Here is a 15,471-nt window from a genome sequence, read left to right as displayed (position 1 = left end):
GTGCATACATGGTTATATACAATTCCCCAAATTAACCAAACTGTACACTTAAAATGTGTGAATTTCATTGCGTGTAAATAATACCTTAATTTAAAATAAAGGGGCCCTGACTGGTGTGTTTCAGCTGATTGAGCATCGTCCTGGGCCCCGAAAGGTTACAGGTTCGATCCCCTGTCAGGGCACATGCCCAGGTTGTGGGCTGGATCCCCTGTGGGGAAGGCAGCTGATCAATGTTTCTCTCTCACATTAATGTTTCCCCCTCTCCCTCTAAAATAAAAAAACATTAAAAAAAATAAAAGGGAGAAATTTCATGGAGCAGATAGATTTTTATGGTTTTATTGAAGGAGCTTGTGAATGTGAACTTTCTATTAACAAACAGTTTTTCTGCTAAAATGAAGAAGTTAATGGAGAATCTTGCAGAATTTGTATGTAGTTGCTGCATTGTTAATAATATGGATTTAACAGTGTTCTTCATATTCCTTGTAAAATGGCTCACTTCGTGCATTATAAGTTTGCATGCAAAATGAACTCAGACTAATGGGAGGTTGTTTTGCCTGATCTTATTTTGATTTTTGACCTTTGAAGTCAATTCGTACAAAAGTATCTTATTAACATATATGTATTGAGAATGTCTATACGTAATACACACACGCACACAAACAACTGTATCTTAAAAATGTTTAAAGAATTAAAATATTAAAGGTAGCACTTCATATATCTAGTTTTTAATGTATGATAGAAACTTGTGATCCAAAACTGCTTTAGTTAAGCTATATGGGATATAATCATAGCTTTTATTTTTATTAGAGAATGATAGTTGAGAACATTTTATGTTACTGTGGATATTACATACATATATATACAAATGAATATTGTCAACCGATGGGCATTGGTGCCAAATCAATGCCAACAGGAATCCTGAAATAGGGGTGCAGTGAAAAAGGAAACTTTATTCAGTGCTAAACAGCTCAACTGTGATACAGCATGGCTGTGAGCTAGCCCTGGGGCCAGGCGGCTCTGGAGCCAGGCCCCCTCCACTGGGGGGGGGGGAATGCAGTCTTCGGAGGGAAGGGAAAACGGGCTCTCAGAGCCAGAGGAGAGCTGGCTTATATAGACAGAAGTACCCACCCCTGGTCCCTGATTGGTCTGTCCTCATGCAAATGAGGATTTCAGATCCTCACAGTTTGGTCCAAAAGACACTTTCCTGATTGATCAAAATAGAGCTACTCTGATCCGTTAGTGAGGATGTTGATGGGGCTTCAGCTGTGCAGCTCTGGTTGGATGGGGAGAGCCTCAGTCCTGTTGGTTGCAGCAGGATCCCAGGAGCTCCTTCCTAAGGGCGGCAGGAACACAGGGCGGGCTGGCAGTTCAGTGCAGGTATCTCTGGAAGTGCAGTTTCTATGAGAGGCCCCTGCATAGTAATAACTGCTAGGCACCGTTTTTAAAAATTTGAGCCCAGTTAGCCACCAGGAACCCTTTTTAGTAGGTATCTTTCTCAGGGTCCACAGTATGCAAACATATGAAATGCATTATTTCAGACATATCCGAGGGCTTTCTCAGGCAGGATGTCCCATAAATAATAGCCCTTCTTAGAAAGCAAAGGATTCTTATTTGAAAGCAGAAACTACAAATTAGGAACTAAGAAATATGTTCCAAATTAATTGAGAGAATGTATGAAAATGCTTTGTAAACTTAAAAGTTATATAAAAAAAAGAAACTTCCAGAGGCAAGATTCTAGCATAGTCTCTGAAGCACAGTAGACTCTCAGATGTTTGTGGAGAGGAACCTTACAGATTCATGGGCCTTATTGGGCAAAAATGTCGCAGGAACCTATGGTTAGGATAAAAACAGTATACTCCAGCAAATTCCTACAAAATCATTTGCCAGTTAATGCTAAAATTAAAGCAGTCAATCCCATGTTTAGAGACTATCCACCTGGTGTTTGACAAAAGCATACTCCTATAAAGAAAGAGCATTAACATCACCTCAGAATGTCCCCTCATGTTCCCCTAGTCAAGCCCTATCTGCCCCTCCACCACCCCTGCCATTCTTCTGAATTCCATAGATTAATTTAGCCTTTTCTGGAATTTCATATAAGTGAATTATGAAATACCCACTCTTGTCTGTTAAGGGTTTATTCACTTAGAATGTTTCATCCATGTTTTTATAAATTTCAGTAGTTCCTTGCTGTTGAATGCTGAATTGTATTTCATTGTATGTATGCAGCACAGTTTATTTTTTTCCATTCTGCTGTTGATGGACACCTGCATTATTCCCAATTTTTGTTTATTATAAATGGTGGGTGACTTAAAGCCCCCTTGAGACAGACAAACTGAGTGTTATGGGGAGCATGGAAGGAAGGGAACACTAGGCAGAGAAACTGGGGAACATTCTCGAGGCTAGTGGTGTTTGAGCAGGAAGAGATGGGCATTAGGGACTTGTCACAAACAGCGACACTGGAATGGGGAATATAGGCAATACTGGCACTGATAAACTCTCTAAAGGGATGGTGGATATATGGGAATGTGCATGTAATGGAATTCATTAAGGCCAATGTATGTTATATTTGCACCTCGACTGCCTAGTGGAAGATAAGGCTAGAAAAGCAGATTGGGACCCAGATGACAGTGATTCCAAGCAGTTTAAATTTAGGTTTGTAGTGGAGAGCCATAGATGTTTTTTAGCTGGGAACACCTTGATCAAATTTCTGCTTTGGAAGAAGTTTGGCAACATTGGAAGGAGTGGCTTTGAAGGGGAAGAGAGACTGGAAAGAAGAGGAGAGGGAGACTGGCCAATTAGGATCCTGTTTTGAGTCTGGGGCAAGATAGGGAGGGCCCCCAATATCAGTGGGTGAGGAAAGAGCTGGGCTGCTGGTAGGTAGAAATAAAATGGGTAGGACTGGAGGCTGTTTGAGGGTGGCCCAGGGGAGGCACTTATTAAGGGGGTGGAATGCTAATTAATGAGGGGATGAGTTTCTCTGAAGGAGAAGGGCTCAGGCATTGAAGACCGAAAAGGGACAGGTGCTGACTGAGGGTGTGAGCCAGGGTGGCTGGATTGACGTTCATTTGTATCAAATGAGACATTTTGTTAATGGTCAAGGTATCCCCTTTCTTGTATTAATAGGTTGACAATATATTTATTAGTTGTGTATCAATACACACGCACTTCAGTCCTAGATTGTGTCGCAGCAGGTCTGAGAAGATATTCAATGAAATTTACTTTTTCTTGTTACACATTATGCTTCTCGATAATTTTTTTGGCTTTTAACTTGAAAATAATTTCAAACTTTAAAAAAGTCACGCAAATATTGTTACCGAACTCAGGGGGCTCATCTCTTGGGGGTTTTTATTCAAGAATGAGATGTGGTTGTTGCAAGGTACTTTTATTTACTTGCAGCAAGGGAAGGAGAAAGGGGATTCCTATCCAAAGCTCTTTGAAGGGAGGGTTAGCCATTGTTTATATACACTATTTTGTCAATTACATGTTGATTTGTTTTTTTGCAGTTTGCTGCGCTTATGTGGTTGAGTCCTGTCAAGCTCATTCTCTTTACAGTTGCATCTACAAAATACTGTGCTACACTTTAACATTTAGCAAGAATAACATTTAAAACTGTCCAGACCTTGAGACCCTTGTCCTATCTAATGATATTACGAAGATAATGCATATATATACTCTTTATACAGAAACATCTATTAACACACTGCTGCATTTGTTTTTTGCTTTGTGTACACATGCTCTCTCTTCCTCCCTCTCCCCTCCCTCTCTCTATCTGGATATGGCAGGACCTCATCATTTTGTTCTATGTTGTTTCATTGTAACGTTGATGAGATGCCATTGGAACTTAACTCCTGTTTATATCAATTAACCTGTGGTAAAATTGATTTCATTGTACATCAGTTTAAAGTCACAGAACCGATCGAAGTGGTTAACTGAGGGCTTTCTGTACACATATCCTCTGTATTGCATTCTCTCCTTCCCTGTCTCCTTTCTCTCTCCATCTCCCTGCCAAACCCCCACCTCCAATACTATTTTTTTTTTTAACTATTTGAGAGGACCTTACCAACCTCAGTAGTTTAACATTGATCTAATATTTAACCTACTGATTATACCTGTTTTATTATTTGATCCAATATGATTTTGTTAGCTTTTTCCCCTCCGGTATAAGATTCAGTCTATGATCCAGTCTAAGTTCCAGTCTATATAATATGTGCCATCTAGCTTTCCCGCCTCTTTAGTCTTTTTTTATGACATTTTTAAAGAACACCAGCCCCCCATACGTGTTTTTTCAATAAAGTATTTTTCATTTGGGTTTGTATGATGTTTCTTTATGATTGCATTCAGGTTATACAGTCCTGACCAGAATACTACATAATTGGGTAGGTAGCCAGAGTTTTTTATATATAACATTGTGAAGTGTCCACTTTGGGAGAAGGCTTAAGTAGGAGAATGTTCGAAGTGGAATGACTTGATTTTTTTATGCTTTTCATAACTTGGGGGCTATAATAAAAAAAATCTATTTATAAGACTCATTTAGAAGAGACAGGACTCACACTGGCCATGTGGTCTCTGTTTTTAACAAGTTATATTTCAGGGAACATATTTTCTTAAGGAAAAATTGGGACATATAATCTGATTTAATTCAATATGTCCAATCCTGTAAAGCTTTAAAAAATGAAGCCAGGTTTAATTATAAATTTGGCACTTTTTTGGAATTATAGGAAGGTGGGGTATGCCCTGTAACTGTATTCAAATGCATGAGCAGTGTGATAACTGACTCACGATTTCTTCCGTTCTGCTGTGTATCCATTAGGCAGTCATGAAGGTAACAGTACTAGCTGCTGATTTAAAGTAATCAAGATTATTTCGTTATAGTAGCTCTACCAAAATAGAGACCAGGGGTTGTCTTTAAAAATTTATCCTGTAAGCACTAAGAAGAGCTTAGATTTGCATAGATCTCTACACAAGCATAATGTAGAACTTCCTTCTGAATAAGCTTGTCCTGGGTAAACTTTTAGACTTCAGTTCATAATAAGGTCTTAACTAACACACACAGGCAGTAGCTGCCCATGCTGTTGATTGCTAGTTAAGTGTTAATAGAATTAAGAGTATTAAAGTATTTTTATAGGCTAGTCTTCCTGTTACTCTTAACACCTTTCATGTTGTCCCACTGTTTGCATTTCAGTCCCACAGCTGCCAGCACAGGAGGAAAGAGAAAGCGGAGTCTCAGTCAAGCAGAGGCTGGCTTGGAGGCCAGCATGTCGGGAGAGATTTCTGACCTTGAGCTTGAGCAGACAGATTCCTGTGTAGAACCCCCTTCCGAGGGAAGGAAAAAGACCAAGAAATTTAAAAGAATGAAGAAGGATCTTTCACCAGCAGGTTTGTATCAGTTATTTCTAAAGTTCTAAAGTTGTGTGCTCTTTGGGGCTCTAGAAACTCGTATTTTGTGGGAGAGATTATAGCAGGGCTTCTATTGGTAGCAAGGCCCATGTGGCCTTCTGTGGGACCAGGTGTTTTTAGGACCAGTTTAATTGAATTTGAAGAATCCCTTAAAAGTCCTGGCTCTTGGAAGAGAAGACTTGGTGGGGGCCTCCTGGTTAAAGATGGTTAGTCCATTTTGGTATCTTCTCTCTCTCCTCCATAGGTTAGAGGTTTTGCTGATGTGCTTAAAGTAGCCTCCAGATTTTAAATGTACATTTAAATTTGCACAGAGGCCTACTCCTACACATGTTATTTTCAGTAGCAGAGTTTTCACTGTTCCCACGAAAACCCAGGCAGCCTGGATTGCTCTCATAAGCAGAATTATATAAGGAGCAAAGGAAACAGGAAATTAGCACATGCTGTGAGCTTACTATGTGCTAGATGCTGTAGTAGGAGTCTTTTTCTCTCCTTATTTAATTTCGTTCTTACAACAGCCTAGACATAGGGAATTGTCATCCTTGTTTCAACAATGCAGGTGTCTGGGCTCAGAGAGGTGGAGAAACACTTGCAGGTCCATGTAATTGCTAATAAGAAGCAGACCCAGGAGGTGAGCCTCAGCCCACCTGAAGCTGAAACACACGTCCTCTCTGTCACCCAGACACGCTATGGAGGGTCCATGGCCTAACTCAGCTCTCGTGCCCAGACCCAATACACGGCCGGAGTGTGAGGGAGGAAGGAGCCTGCTTGTCAGATCCGGCCATGACCTGGTGAGGCACCAGTCACAGTGACGGCAATTACAGCGGCTGCTGACTGACTGCTTGCCAAGGATCCAGCATGACACCTAATGCTTAACAGAAATTCTTTCATGTAAATATCTGAGATAGTCATCATGGGCCGGTTTACAATTAAGCAAACAGAGGCCTAAAGAATTACTGACTTGCCCAGGGTCACAGAGCCCTTAATTCTGCCCTATAAGAAAGCCGGTGCTTGTAAGCACAGTTTCGTATTGTCTACTCGGGATAAGAGGCCACCGACCTATCTGCCATTATTCCTGTCCTTTACCTCTTACATCCTGACAGTCATCCTGGTGAGCAGAACCAACAACCAAACCAAAGAAAGGTAGTAAAGCAGTGGAACTTGATTCATACCCAAGTTAGGAACTTGTATTTCAGTTCATTCCTGTTTTTGCATGTGGCCCAATCTAACTATAGGGAGTTCTCTGCATCTCATTAATATTAATGAAATCAAAGAAGCAGCAAAATGTCGCATAAGCTTTTTGTACAGTATGCTGACACCTAACTTAACTGAAAACGTTAAACTCTTAGTTGAAGCCTGAATTGAATATTCCAGCTCTTCTCCTTGAATCAGGGTGTCTCCCTTTATATGTATCTCTTTTTTTCCTTAAAATAAATAGTGGAGTTTTTAATCTGTAACATACTTAGCCTTCATATGTGATACCTTGTTACCACTGCTGATTGTACCTGTTCAACATGTTAAATATTGTTAGTATGACTTAGAGATCACTCTAAGCATGATTGGGGGAGGCTCCCTCCTCTATTCCTTTCCTTCATATCTTGTTCTCTTTTGAATTTTTCAGCTTATCTATTACTTCTCAGGGACAAGATTTCAGGGTTTTTTTTTTCTATCTCAGCATAATCTTAAAGGTATTAAAATACCTAATAATAGACTGCATTAATAGATTAGCTCCTTTTATAACTTTCATCGTTTTAAGTGAAAACTTCATGTGAGCTATTTGGGGGTTTGAATTTATAATACCGTCATTAAAATAGGTTTTTTTCTTCCTCTCCCATTGACAGTAAAGTGTCACTGCCACAAGATATGAACCAAAAAAATGATAGATTTTGTACTTCATTGTCAGTCCTGCTAAAAAAAGAGAGAGAGAAACACCTTGACAACTTTGAATTGAAGCAGAGAACTTGAGAGAATTGAGCTTTCTTCTGGAGCACCACTCACCGAGTTAGACCTTCCGGCAGGGCCAGGGTAGAAGTCTAATGGATCCTTTCCTGTTGGTTTGTTGTAAGCATTTAGTTCTTACAGTATTAGCAGGATGTAGGTCAAGCGATCAGGTGCTGAAGCTGTGGAATCAACCAACTTTGATTGCTTGGTCACTTTAATAAGGTCCTGTGATAGTGAGAGGACCAAGTTCAGCCTTTGTGAAGGATTTGTTTGTGTTCAACTCTCATGTCCCAGAGCTGTGAGGGCCATTCGTGGGCACTGGCTGGAACTGTGATAGTCTGGTACGGGTGGGAAAGTGTCCTACAGAGACAGGTTAAGGCGTCAGGTCTGGCCTCTTCTACTGGGAGAGTATCTTGACAGGTACTCAGGGGATTCACAGAGGTGTGTGGCGTGCCCAGCCCTGTCAGTGAGGGCATGAAAGCCATAAAAGACAAGGCTTCATCTATAGGGAATTTTCTCTTTTCCAAGGAGGACCTAGCAAAAAGTAAGACCATAGAAAGTTGTGTACTGTGGCAATCCTAGGACAAAGGATGCTCAGTAAACCCCACACAAAACAGTCCCATTTTCCTTAGTTATACATTTTAATACCTAAGGTACATGAAGAGTTAAGTATTAGACCCCTTTCTAGATAACAAAATGACCCAAATTACTATTTAAGTTTAAATAATATACCAGGCGTGTACTAGGAAAGTCCTTTGTTACCTTGTTTAGTCCTTAGAAAAACCTGATAAGGTATTCATTTCATATTCCATTTCTGTAGGAAACCAAGGCTCAGAGCGTTATCAACTGCCCAAGTCAGATACAGCCGGGGTGGGGGTGAGGACTGTCTGACCCGGAGCTCACACATGGCACCAGAGGAAGCAAACGGTTCTTTATGTTCAAAGGTGTGAATTTCTGGCAGCTGTTCTGGATCAGAAACAACTACCAACCTGGACTTTCAAATGATGAAGTCATGCGATAAAAGTCCAAGCGACCACCCTGGCTGGTGTGGCTCAGGGGTTAGAGCGTCAACCTGCCAGCAGAGGGTTGTGGGTTCTATTCCCAGTTAAGGGCACATACCTGGGTTGCAGGTTCGATCTCTGGCCCCAGTTGGGGCCCATGTAGGAAGGCAGCCAGTCCGTGTGTCTCTCTCACATTGATATTTCTCTCTCTCTTTCTCTTCCCCCTCCCTCCTCCACTTCTACTCTCTCTAAAAAAAACAAAAAACAAAAAAAACTGGAGAGAATACCTTCAGGTGAAGATTAACCAAAAAAAAAAAAAAGGAAATTCCAAGTGACCGCTTCCGTTTGGAGCTTCTGTTTTATGTACATATTATGTACTTAGTAAATATTTTTCTCTTGGGCTTTGCTGTTCCTATCCTATTTTCAGGAAGCAAATACGTAATGTAAGCCCCCTTCTTTTATATTTATTACGATTCGTGCAGATTGATAGTGCTATGTACGTTTCCTCTAAGGAACTCAAGGTGCATCCCCTGTTGGTACATAAAGGAAAACAGTTCTCTGTTCCATTTATGCTGGAATAAACTTTCTCTGGGAAATGTTCCCCAGGCGGTGTTTAATGGGTGGGCTGCCATAGCACACTGGTTCTTGCTGACTAGGTGGAGTGTCCGCAGGGCCTGGAGAAGCCGCAGCCTCGCCTACAGGCCGACAGGAGTGGCCCCACACTGAGCAGGCTGGCTGCTCACAGTACCGACGCAGTCCGATGGCTGGAGGTTCTGTCCGCACCCTGTGGGCAGCGGCCGCGGAGGAATGCCAAGAGCCACTGACCCTTCCTATTGACCGTCTGTCATATGATAGAATGTTGGTCCAAGTCTTTCTCCCCCTTGCATTTAAAACACAACACATTAGACCTTTAACTGTTTGCGCAGAACCGTGGGTTTCTTTGGAGTTTTGACTAATCTGCTGAACTTTTCAAGCTCAAACCCACAGGGCCAGAATATAAAAACTTAGAATCTCCATCGAGTAGCAATCTCCTCGTGCTAATACAGGTCTCCTTAGAGTCAGAAACGAGATCTGTGGTTGCTGCTGTGGGTCACCTGAGCAATCGGGCTAGGAAAGTCTAGAGACCTCCCAAGGAGCTTTTTAATTACTCAGTTAAAGTGTGGTTTCCAGCCTGAATGTGGGAAGTGAGGTGTGTGTTGGGCTGGGCAATGGGGCAGTTTGCTCAGTGCATTTTTGTGCTTCCCTGTTCCTCCTGGCAACCCTCTGGGGCCCCCGTAAGCCATCCAGGGTGAGCTCCACCTGCTGGGTGGGGAAAACCACCCAGTCACCAGGCCCCTTGGACCATTTCCTAGTTAAAAACTTTATATGGCACCCCAAAGGACCTTTCTGAATACAGAATTCCACTCTGTAGAGATTTATACGATGGCACATTTCCAGTGAACTATGTAGTTTTTAAATTCCATTTTGGATTCTCCTAAGGGAAGAGATGTCTTAACTCTCGGAGTTCCTTCTTCTCCACTCTAGTTAGTTGAAAGGTAAATAAGCAGAAATAATCACCTATTGTGTTGACCACTTTTTAATTTCTTTTGTTGTTTTGGTTAATAAAAATAATGTGCTCACTAGGAAAATCTGTAAAGTGAAAAAAAATAGAAAGTTACTTGATACTCTGTTAATGTTTTGCTTTGCCTTTTTTTTTTTTTTCCCCAGAGAGAGAGGAAGGGAGAGCAAGAGAAACATAAATGTGAGAAAGAAACATTGATCAGCTGCCTCCTGCATGCCCCCAAATTTTAACAAAATCCACTTTATCAGTTTTTTCTTGCATTGTGCCTTTGGTGTCGTATTTAAGAAATCTTTGCCAGACTCAAGAGTGCAAAGATTTTCTCCTATGTTTTCTTGTAGAAGTTTTAGGTTTTATATTTAGGTGTATAATCCATTCTGAGTTAATCTTTGTATATAATACAAGGTATGAATTGGGGTCTAGCATAGCAGGAGGCAAATGTCCTCAAGTATCTGTTTTAAAAAGAAAAATTGTTCCTGAATAATTCTTTGCACGCCAGTAAAACAGGGCTGTGAAAATGAGTCCCCTGAAAAACTGTGCCGGGGACTTGGCTGTATCCGAGTCCTATGGGGCATAAAGTAGTCCATCTTATAGATGAGGCAGTGAGAGTTGTTCAAAGTCATCCAGCCTTTTAGCAATTTATCTTTTTTCCCTCCTCTCGGCTAGTTTTGATTTATTTTAGTTCCCCACATTTGGCATTGTGGCCTTTACCTTTATAATGGTTAATTGGCTGCTATTTATTTGATATGTGAATTATAAAATGCCTTTATTGATGTTTATTTTCCTCCCTCCCAATAGGTACTGTTTGAATGTGTGAGTGAGGTCAGGCCAATTATGCCTGTCACCTGCAGTATTTAGTTTTTCCAGGGAGGGCAGTGTTTCCGGTTTTTGTGTGTGTTTTTAAAAATCTTTATTCCTTTTATAAATGGATCATGTGGATCTTTTTCACGTGGGTCATCTCCAGCCCATCTTCACGCCACAGAAGTCTTGCAGTCTTTATTGAGTGTCCCAAGACTTGCATGTTAACACAGTGAGGAAAACTAAGTACCCCTCTCCTGGTCTGCTCACCCTGTCTCTCTGGATTTTATCTCAATAAGTGATCAGAAATGGGACTTCTCATTTTAGCTGAAATTCCCATGTTACTTCAGGTGTTTAGATCTAGTTACCTTTAGGCATTCCTGTCGCTGACAGAAGCCAGGCTCAGCTGAGCGATTTCCTACTTTGTGGGACATGGAACCCGGTCTCTTTTTAAGAGTTACTGTCCACTTTAGGCATCATCAAAGACCTCTTCCCTTTTGAAATCTTGGAGTGTTAGCAGCTGGGGTTGGCTCTGCCCATTTCCCCTGCCAGCCCTGCAGTTATGGTTTAAATAAGGCCTCACACCAGCAGTGCAGGAGCGCCTGGCCCACTGCACTTTCCATGTGAGCACGCCGTTTCCTCACCCAGCTCCCACTCACCCAGCTCCAGACACCGGCGCTCCAGGCCCTGACCCATCCGTGCTGTTCCTGTTGCAGAAAGTGGCATGGGTGGAAAAGAAGGGCTTCTAACTGGGCTGAAACTGTTTGTAATGGAACTGGTTCCTTCAGTCCAAGAAGACCTTAGCCAGTGTTGGCTGAGATTGGAAACAGCTATTAGCTTCCTTGTCCTTTTTGGGATCTCTGACCCCCTGGTGGTCAGCTTCCCTCCACTCTCACCGCTTCCCTCCACTCTCGGCCTGCTGGGGCTGCGGTGGGGCTCTTGGTGCTGTGAAAGGATCCAGGTCCATCTCAGCCACTCAGCCTCTCTGAACCTCTCCTTGCATCTGTAAAATGGGGCTATTTTATACCGTCGTGTGGGGCTTTCCTGAAGAGTGAATGAACCAAGTGCCCAGCCTGGCGGCGAGCAGAGTATGGTGTGTGTGCCACCAGGAGATGCAAGCGTCCCCGTGTGAACTCCTGTTGTAAAATGAACAGAGGCAGCCCAGTGGGGCGGGAGGCTCCTCATTAGCCCTCCCCGGGCTGTGTCTGTGGTGTCACTCCGTGTGCCGGACGCTGCTCTCCGTAGACAAGACCCGCCTGTGGACTTTCCCGCGTGGCTGCCCAGCTGCCCGCCCCCCTGGCCATTCTCTTCTCCCCCGGGTGCTGCCCTCGCCTCGTTCATCTTGTCTTGTCTTTTCCCACCAGGAGGCGTCTCGGACAGCTCTGCCACGCTCTTTGAAGTTCCTGACACGTGGTAGCCGAGACCCGAGTGAGACACGTCGCGGTGCTGTCGCTGGGAGACAACCAGCGGGCACATTTGGAAGCCATACTGTATTTAATGAGTGTGGTGTGGGAGGGGTCTGAAAACCGTGTGTCTCCCCCAAAAAAACTCAGCTTTTGTTTCTCTGGCTCTTTTTTTCCCCTCCTTTTTAATGTAAACTTACTGCTGACACTCAGCACGGCTGTAGGCTGTTAAGGTGTGCATTATTAACCAGTTATGTGTTGCTCCTGTGAAACCTTTCCTGTCATGCATTGGTGTGTGTGAGAATCCACCGGATGGGGGTGCCGGCTGTGAACTATGCAGAAAGAGCTGACAGTCTTGGGGGCCGTGACCAGGAGTTTGGGGTTGAGCTCCTTCCTGCTTCAAGAGGTTTCGTGGTCTCCTCACGCTCAGATTCTGGGGCAGTCCTAGCACGTGGTTACCGTCTCCTAGTGGAGAAATTGGTTCTGTCTGTCTGCTTCCCATCTTAGCTGCCTGAAAATATGATGCTTTCAAGCTTATTTTCCCAGTAGGAAGATGTCTACCGATAAAGGAGCTTACCCTAGGCCTGGGCCCTGGGGCATATTTACTTAGAGTTATTTTTCCTAAGATGTGAGTTTCTTGCCCCAGGACAAGTAAAATTGTTAATTTCTGTTTTTATGTGTAATGCTGTGTTCACTTGTCAGTGTCTTCACGTGGTTGTCTGTCTGTGTGGGAGGAGGTGGCATGTGCGCGCGCATGTGTGACATCACCGCAAGGCCACGTGTACCAGCCCTGCTTCTGTTGCAGCAGATCACAGTGGCGACAGTTTCGTGGATCTGCCTCAGTAGAGCTGCTTCATAGAAATCGTTGTTAGATATATAACATTTTTGTATCATGAAATAAAAATAAAAAATGTATTTCCAAAAGGTGAAAATTAAAAACATTTTCATAGGATTCTGGTTTTCTCGTGTGTTTTTTTAAAATAAGTGAATGACATATTCAATCTCTACATAGGTATCATTTCTGTCTAAAGATCACTCCTGAAAAGCTGTGGAAAGTCACTGGAGCTTCCTTTTTTATCTCTAACCCTCTACCTGCCTCCGTGAGTCAGAGCCCGGTGCTGGAGCTGGGCCTTGTGGTAAAGGCTATGTGGGAGGAGTCTGAGCTCTCACGATTCTGATCGGAATCTGGAAACTAGTGTGCAAATTCAGATTTGTAAGACACTTTCCCCAGTTAAGAACCTCTTGCCCCGCCCGATATGGCTTCGACCTAGGATCCAGGAGATTGCAGTTCGATTCCCAGTCGGGGCACATGCCCAGGTTGTGGGCTCGACCCCCAGCGTGGGGTGTGCAGGAGGCAGCCGATCAGTGACTCTCTCATCATTGATGTTTCTATCTCTCTCCCTCTCCCTTCCTCTCTCTGAAATCAATTAAAAAACACACACATATATAAAAAGAACCTCTTAACATTTCCCTTTCAGGGTCCTCTCCCTTCTGTAGGAGTTTGATAGTCACAAAGTTACAAACCCAGACAGCACCCCTTCTGAGGTGTCACTGCTCCCACCCAGCTCAGCGGGGACATATGAAGGGAGAGTGAAAGACCAGCAGTTAAGGAAGATCCCAAGGCAGGGGGCTTGATGAGCTCTGCCGTGTCATTAGAACTTACAGGGAAAACAGGTAGCACTGGACACTTCCTTTTAACTAGTGAGTGAGAGGGAAAACCTACCAAAGACTGTGATTGATGTTTATGTGAAAAGTACTAATGGCCTAATGAGGGCATCCTGCCAGGAAACTCCAATCGAGGGGGTCTAACAACCCCAGGTCTTCAGTAGGAGAAAAGTGGGCCTCTTGTTCTAAGGTAATTAAATCCTTCGTTGCCCCTGAAACCCAATGCTTCCTACTCAGAAAGCTTTGCAGACATACAGGTTGTATCCCTGTCGCTACTTGTCCAGAGAGGGGCTAGGTGAGGAGCGCAATCTCGGAAGGACCTCTAGAGAGTCTGTTTCAGCTCCAGCTCTGTGTCATTGGGCACATCATTCACCCTCTCTGAGCCTCAGTTTCCTCAATCATAAAATTAGGACAGTAAGCCTACCGTACAGGGTGGCCGCAAGAATTAAATGAGATTATGTAAAATGCCCAGCATACACAGTGCACAATAAATTGTAATATGTGAAGATTACGCTTTTGATCTGGAACACTAACTGTTTGCTTCTGTCAACCGGAGCTGACATAGGCATGGTCATGTGGTATTTGGCTTAGAATTCATACCTAGCGAAGCTAATACACGCCCAGGCCTCTATTTTCCCAGCTGTAGCAAATGACTTAAATAGGAGAACTGGGTTGGCCCTTTGCCCTCTCCATACGTATCTACTAGGCTTTCTCGATGTCTCGTTTGGGCTTTGGCTTTTTGATAGGCCCAGAGGCATACTGTTAGGATGGGGCTGTGGTGCAGGGGTTTCTGGAAGACTATGGCTAAATCGAGTCAGGCCTGGGAGTGGGGCCCTCCGTGTATCCCTGCAAAGAGCTTTGTAGTTTCTTGATTTTGGAGCTAGGGTGGAGACTGAGCACTGTGGCTCTGTCCCAGCTTTATAGCTTCGTATTTGTCTGTTTCCCCAACATCTTATTGTGAAAATTTTCAAATATACAGAGAAGTTGAAAGAATTATTCAGTGAAACCCACATTTACTTACCACCTAGATTGTACAGTTACCATTTTGCTGTTTGTGTTTTATTATATAACCCTATGGCCATCCTTCTGTCCATCCACCAATTCATCATTTCTAAGTTGCAAACATCAGTACCCTCCCCCCTCCTAGATACTTAAGCATGCTTGTCATTAGAGTTTAATATTTGTTTATATTTGGGGGTCATTGGGGATAACAAAGTGAAATGCTCACATCTTAAGTGTAGCATTAGCCTTAAAAATTAAAGGTTATCAAGCGGCAAATGAGTTTATTTGGGAACAGCAGAGGGATTGCAGTTCAAAACAAACATGGTGAACCATAGGCAAGCAAGTCCGGAAAATAAAGGAGAAGAGCCTTCTTTTATATAGGAAAGTAGGAATTTGGGAGGGGTTGTTATGAACAAACTTTGTTGGAGGAAAATGAGATGGAAGTGGTGACAGCTCCTCGTTGGTAGCAGGCAAGAGGGGCTTGCTGTTTCCAGGCGGAGAGGACATTGTTCTCTGAACTGCACAAGCTGCGATGGGTGGTCGTGCGTGAGAGCTCCCCCTCCACAGCTTTCTGACTTCGTTTTTTTCTAAATCCTTACCCAAGAATATGTTTTTATTGATTTTAGGGAGAGAGAGAGAAAGTAGGACAGAGAGAAAAAAACATCAATATGAGGGGGATTGAACCTACAACCTGTGCATGTGCCCTGAC

At 43.1% G+C, this 15,471-nt stretch overlaps 1 protein-coding gene across 3 annotated transcripts in view; it reads left to right on the top strand.

Annotated features, from left to right (window-relative positions):
- PARN (poly(A)-specific ribonuclease) overlaps positions 1–13,047 on the top strand; it is a 139,087-nt gene extending 126,040 nt beyond the window's left edge. For 2 of the 3 annotated variants that reach the window (XM_081131638.1, XM_081131639.1), the window contains 2 exons: positions 5,183–5,376; positions 12,057–13,047. In XM_081131638.1, the coding sequence (XP_080987764.1) occupies positions 5,183–5,376; positions 12,057–12,109 (247 nt within the window). In that variant the 3' untranslated portion in view covers positions 12,110–13,047. Of the gene's footprint in view, positions 1–4,341; positions 4,377–5,182; positions 5,377–12,056 lie in introns of all 3 variants that reach the window. The other variant, XR_013998404.1, reaches the window with a different exon arrangement.
- The last annotated feature ends 2,424 nt before the right edge of the window (positions 13,048–15,471 follow it).

This window comes from Miniopterus schreibersii (genome assembly GCF_964146895.1).
Source record: "Miniopterus schreibersii genome assembly, chromosome: 3".
In the NCBI taxonomy this organism is placed as follows: Eukaryota; Metazoa; Chordata; class Mammalia; order Chiroptera; family Miniopteridae; genus Miniopterus; species Miniopterus schreibersii.
The sequence above is the reverse complement of the archived record's forward strand: the minus strand, read 5'-3'. Positions and strand labels throughout refer to the sequence as shown.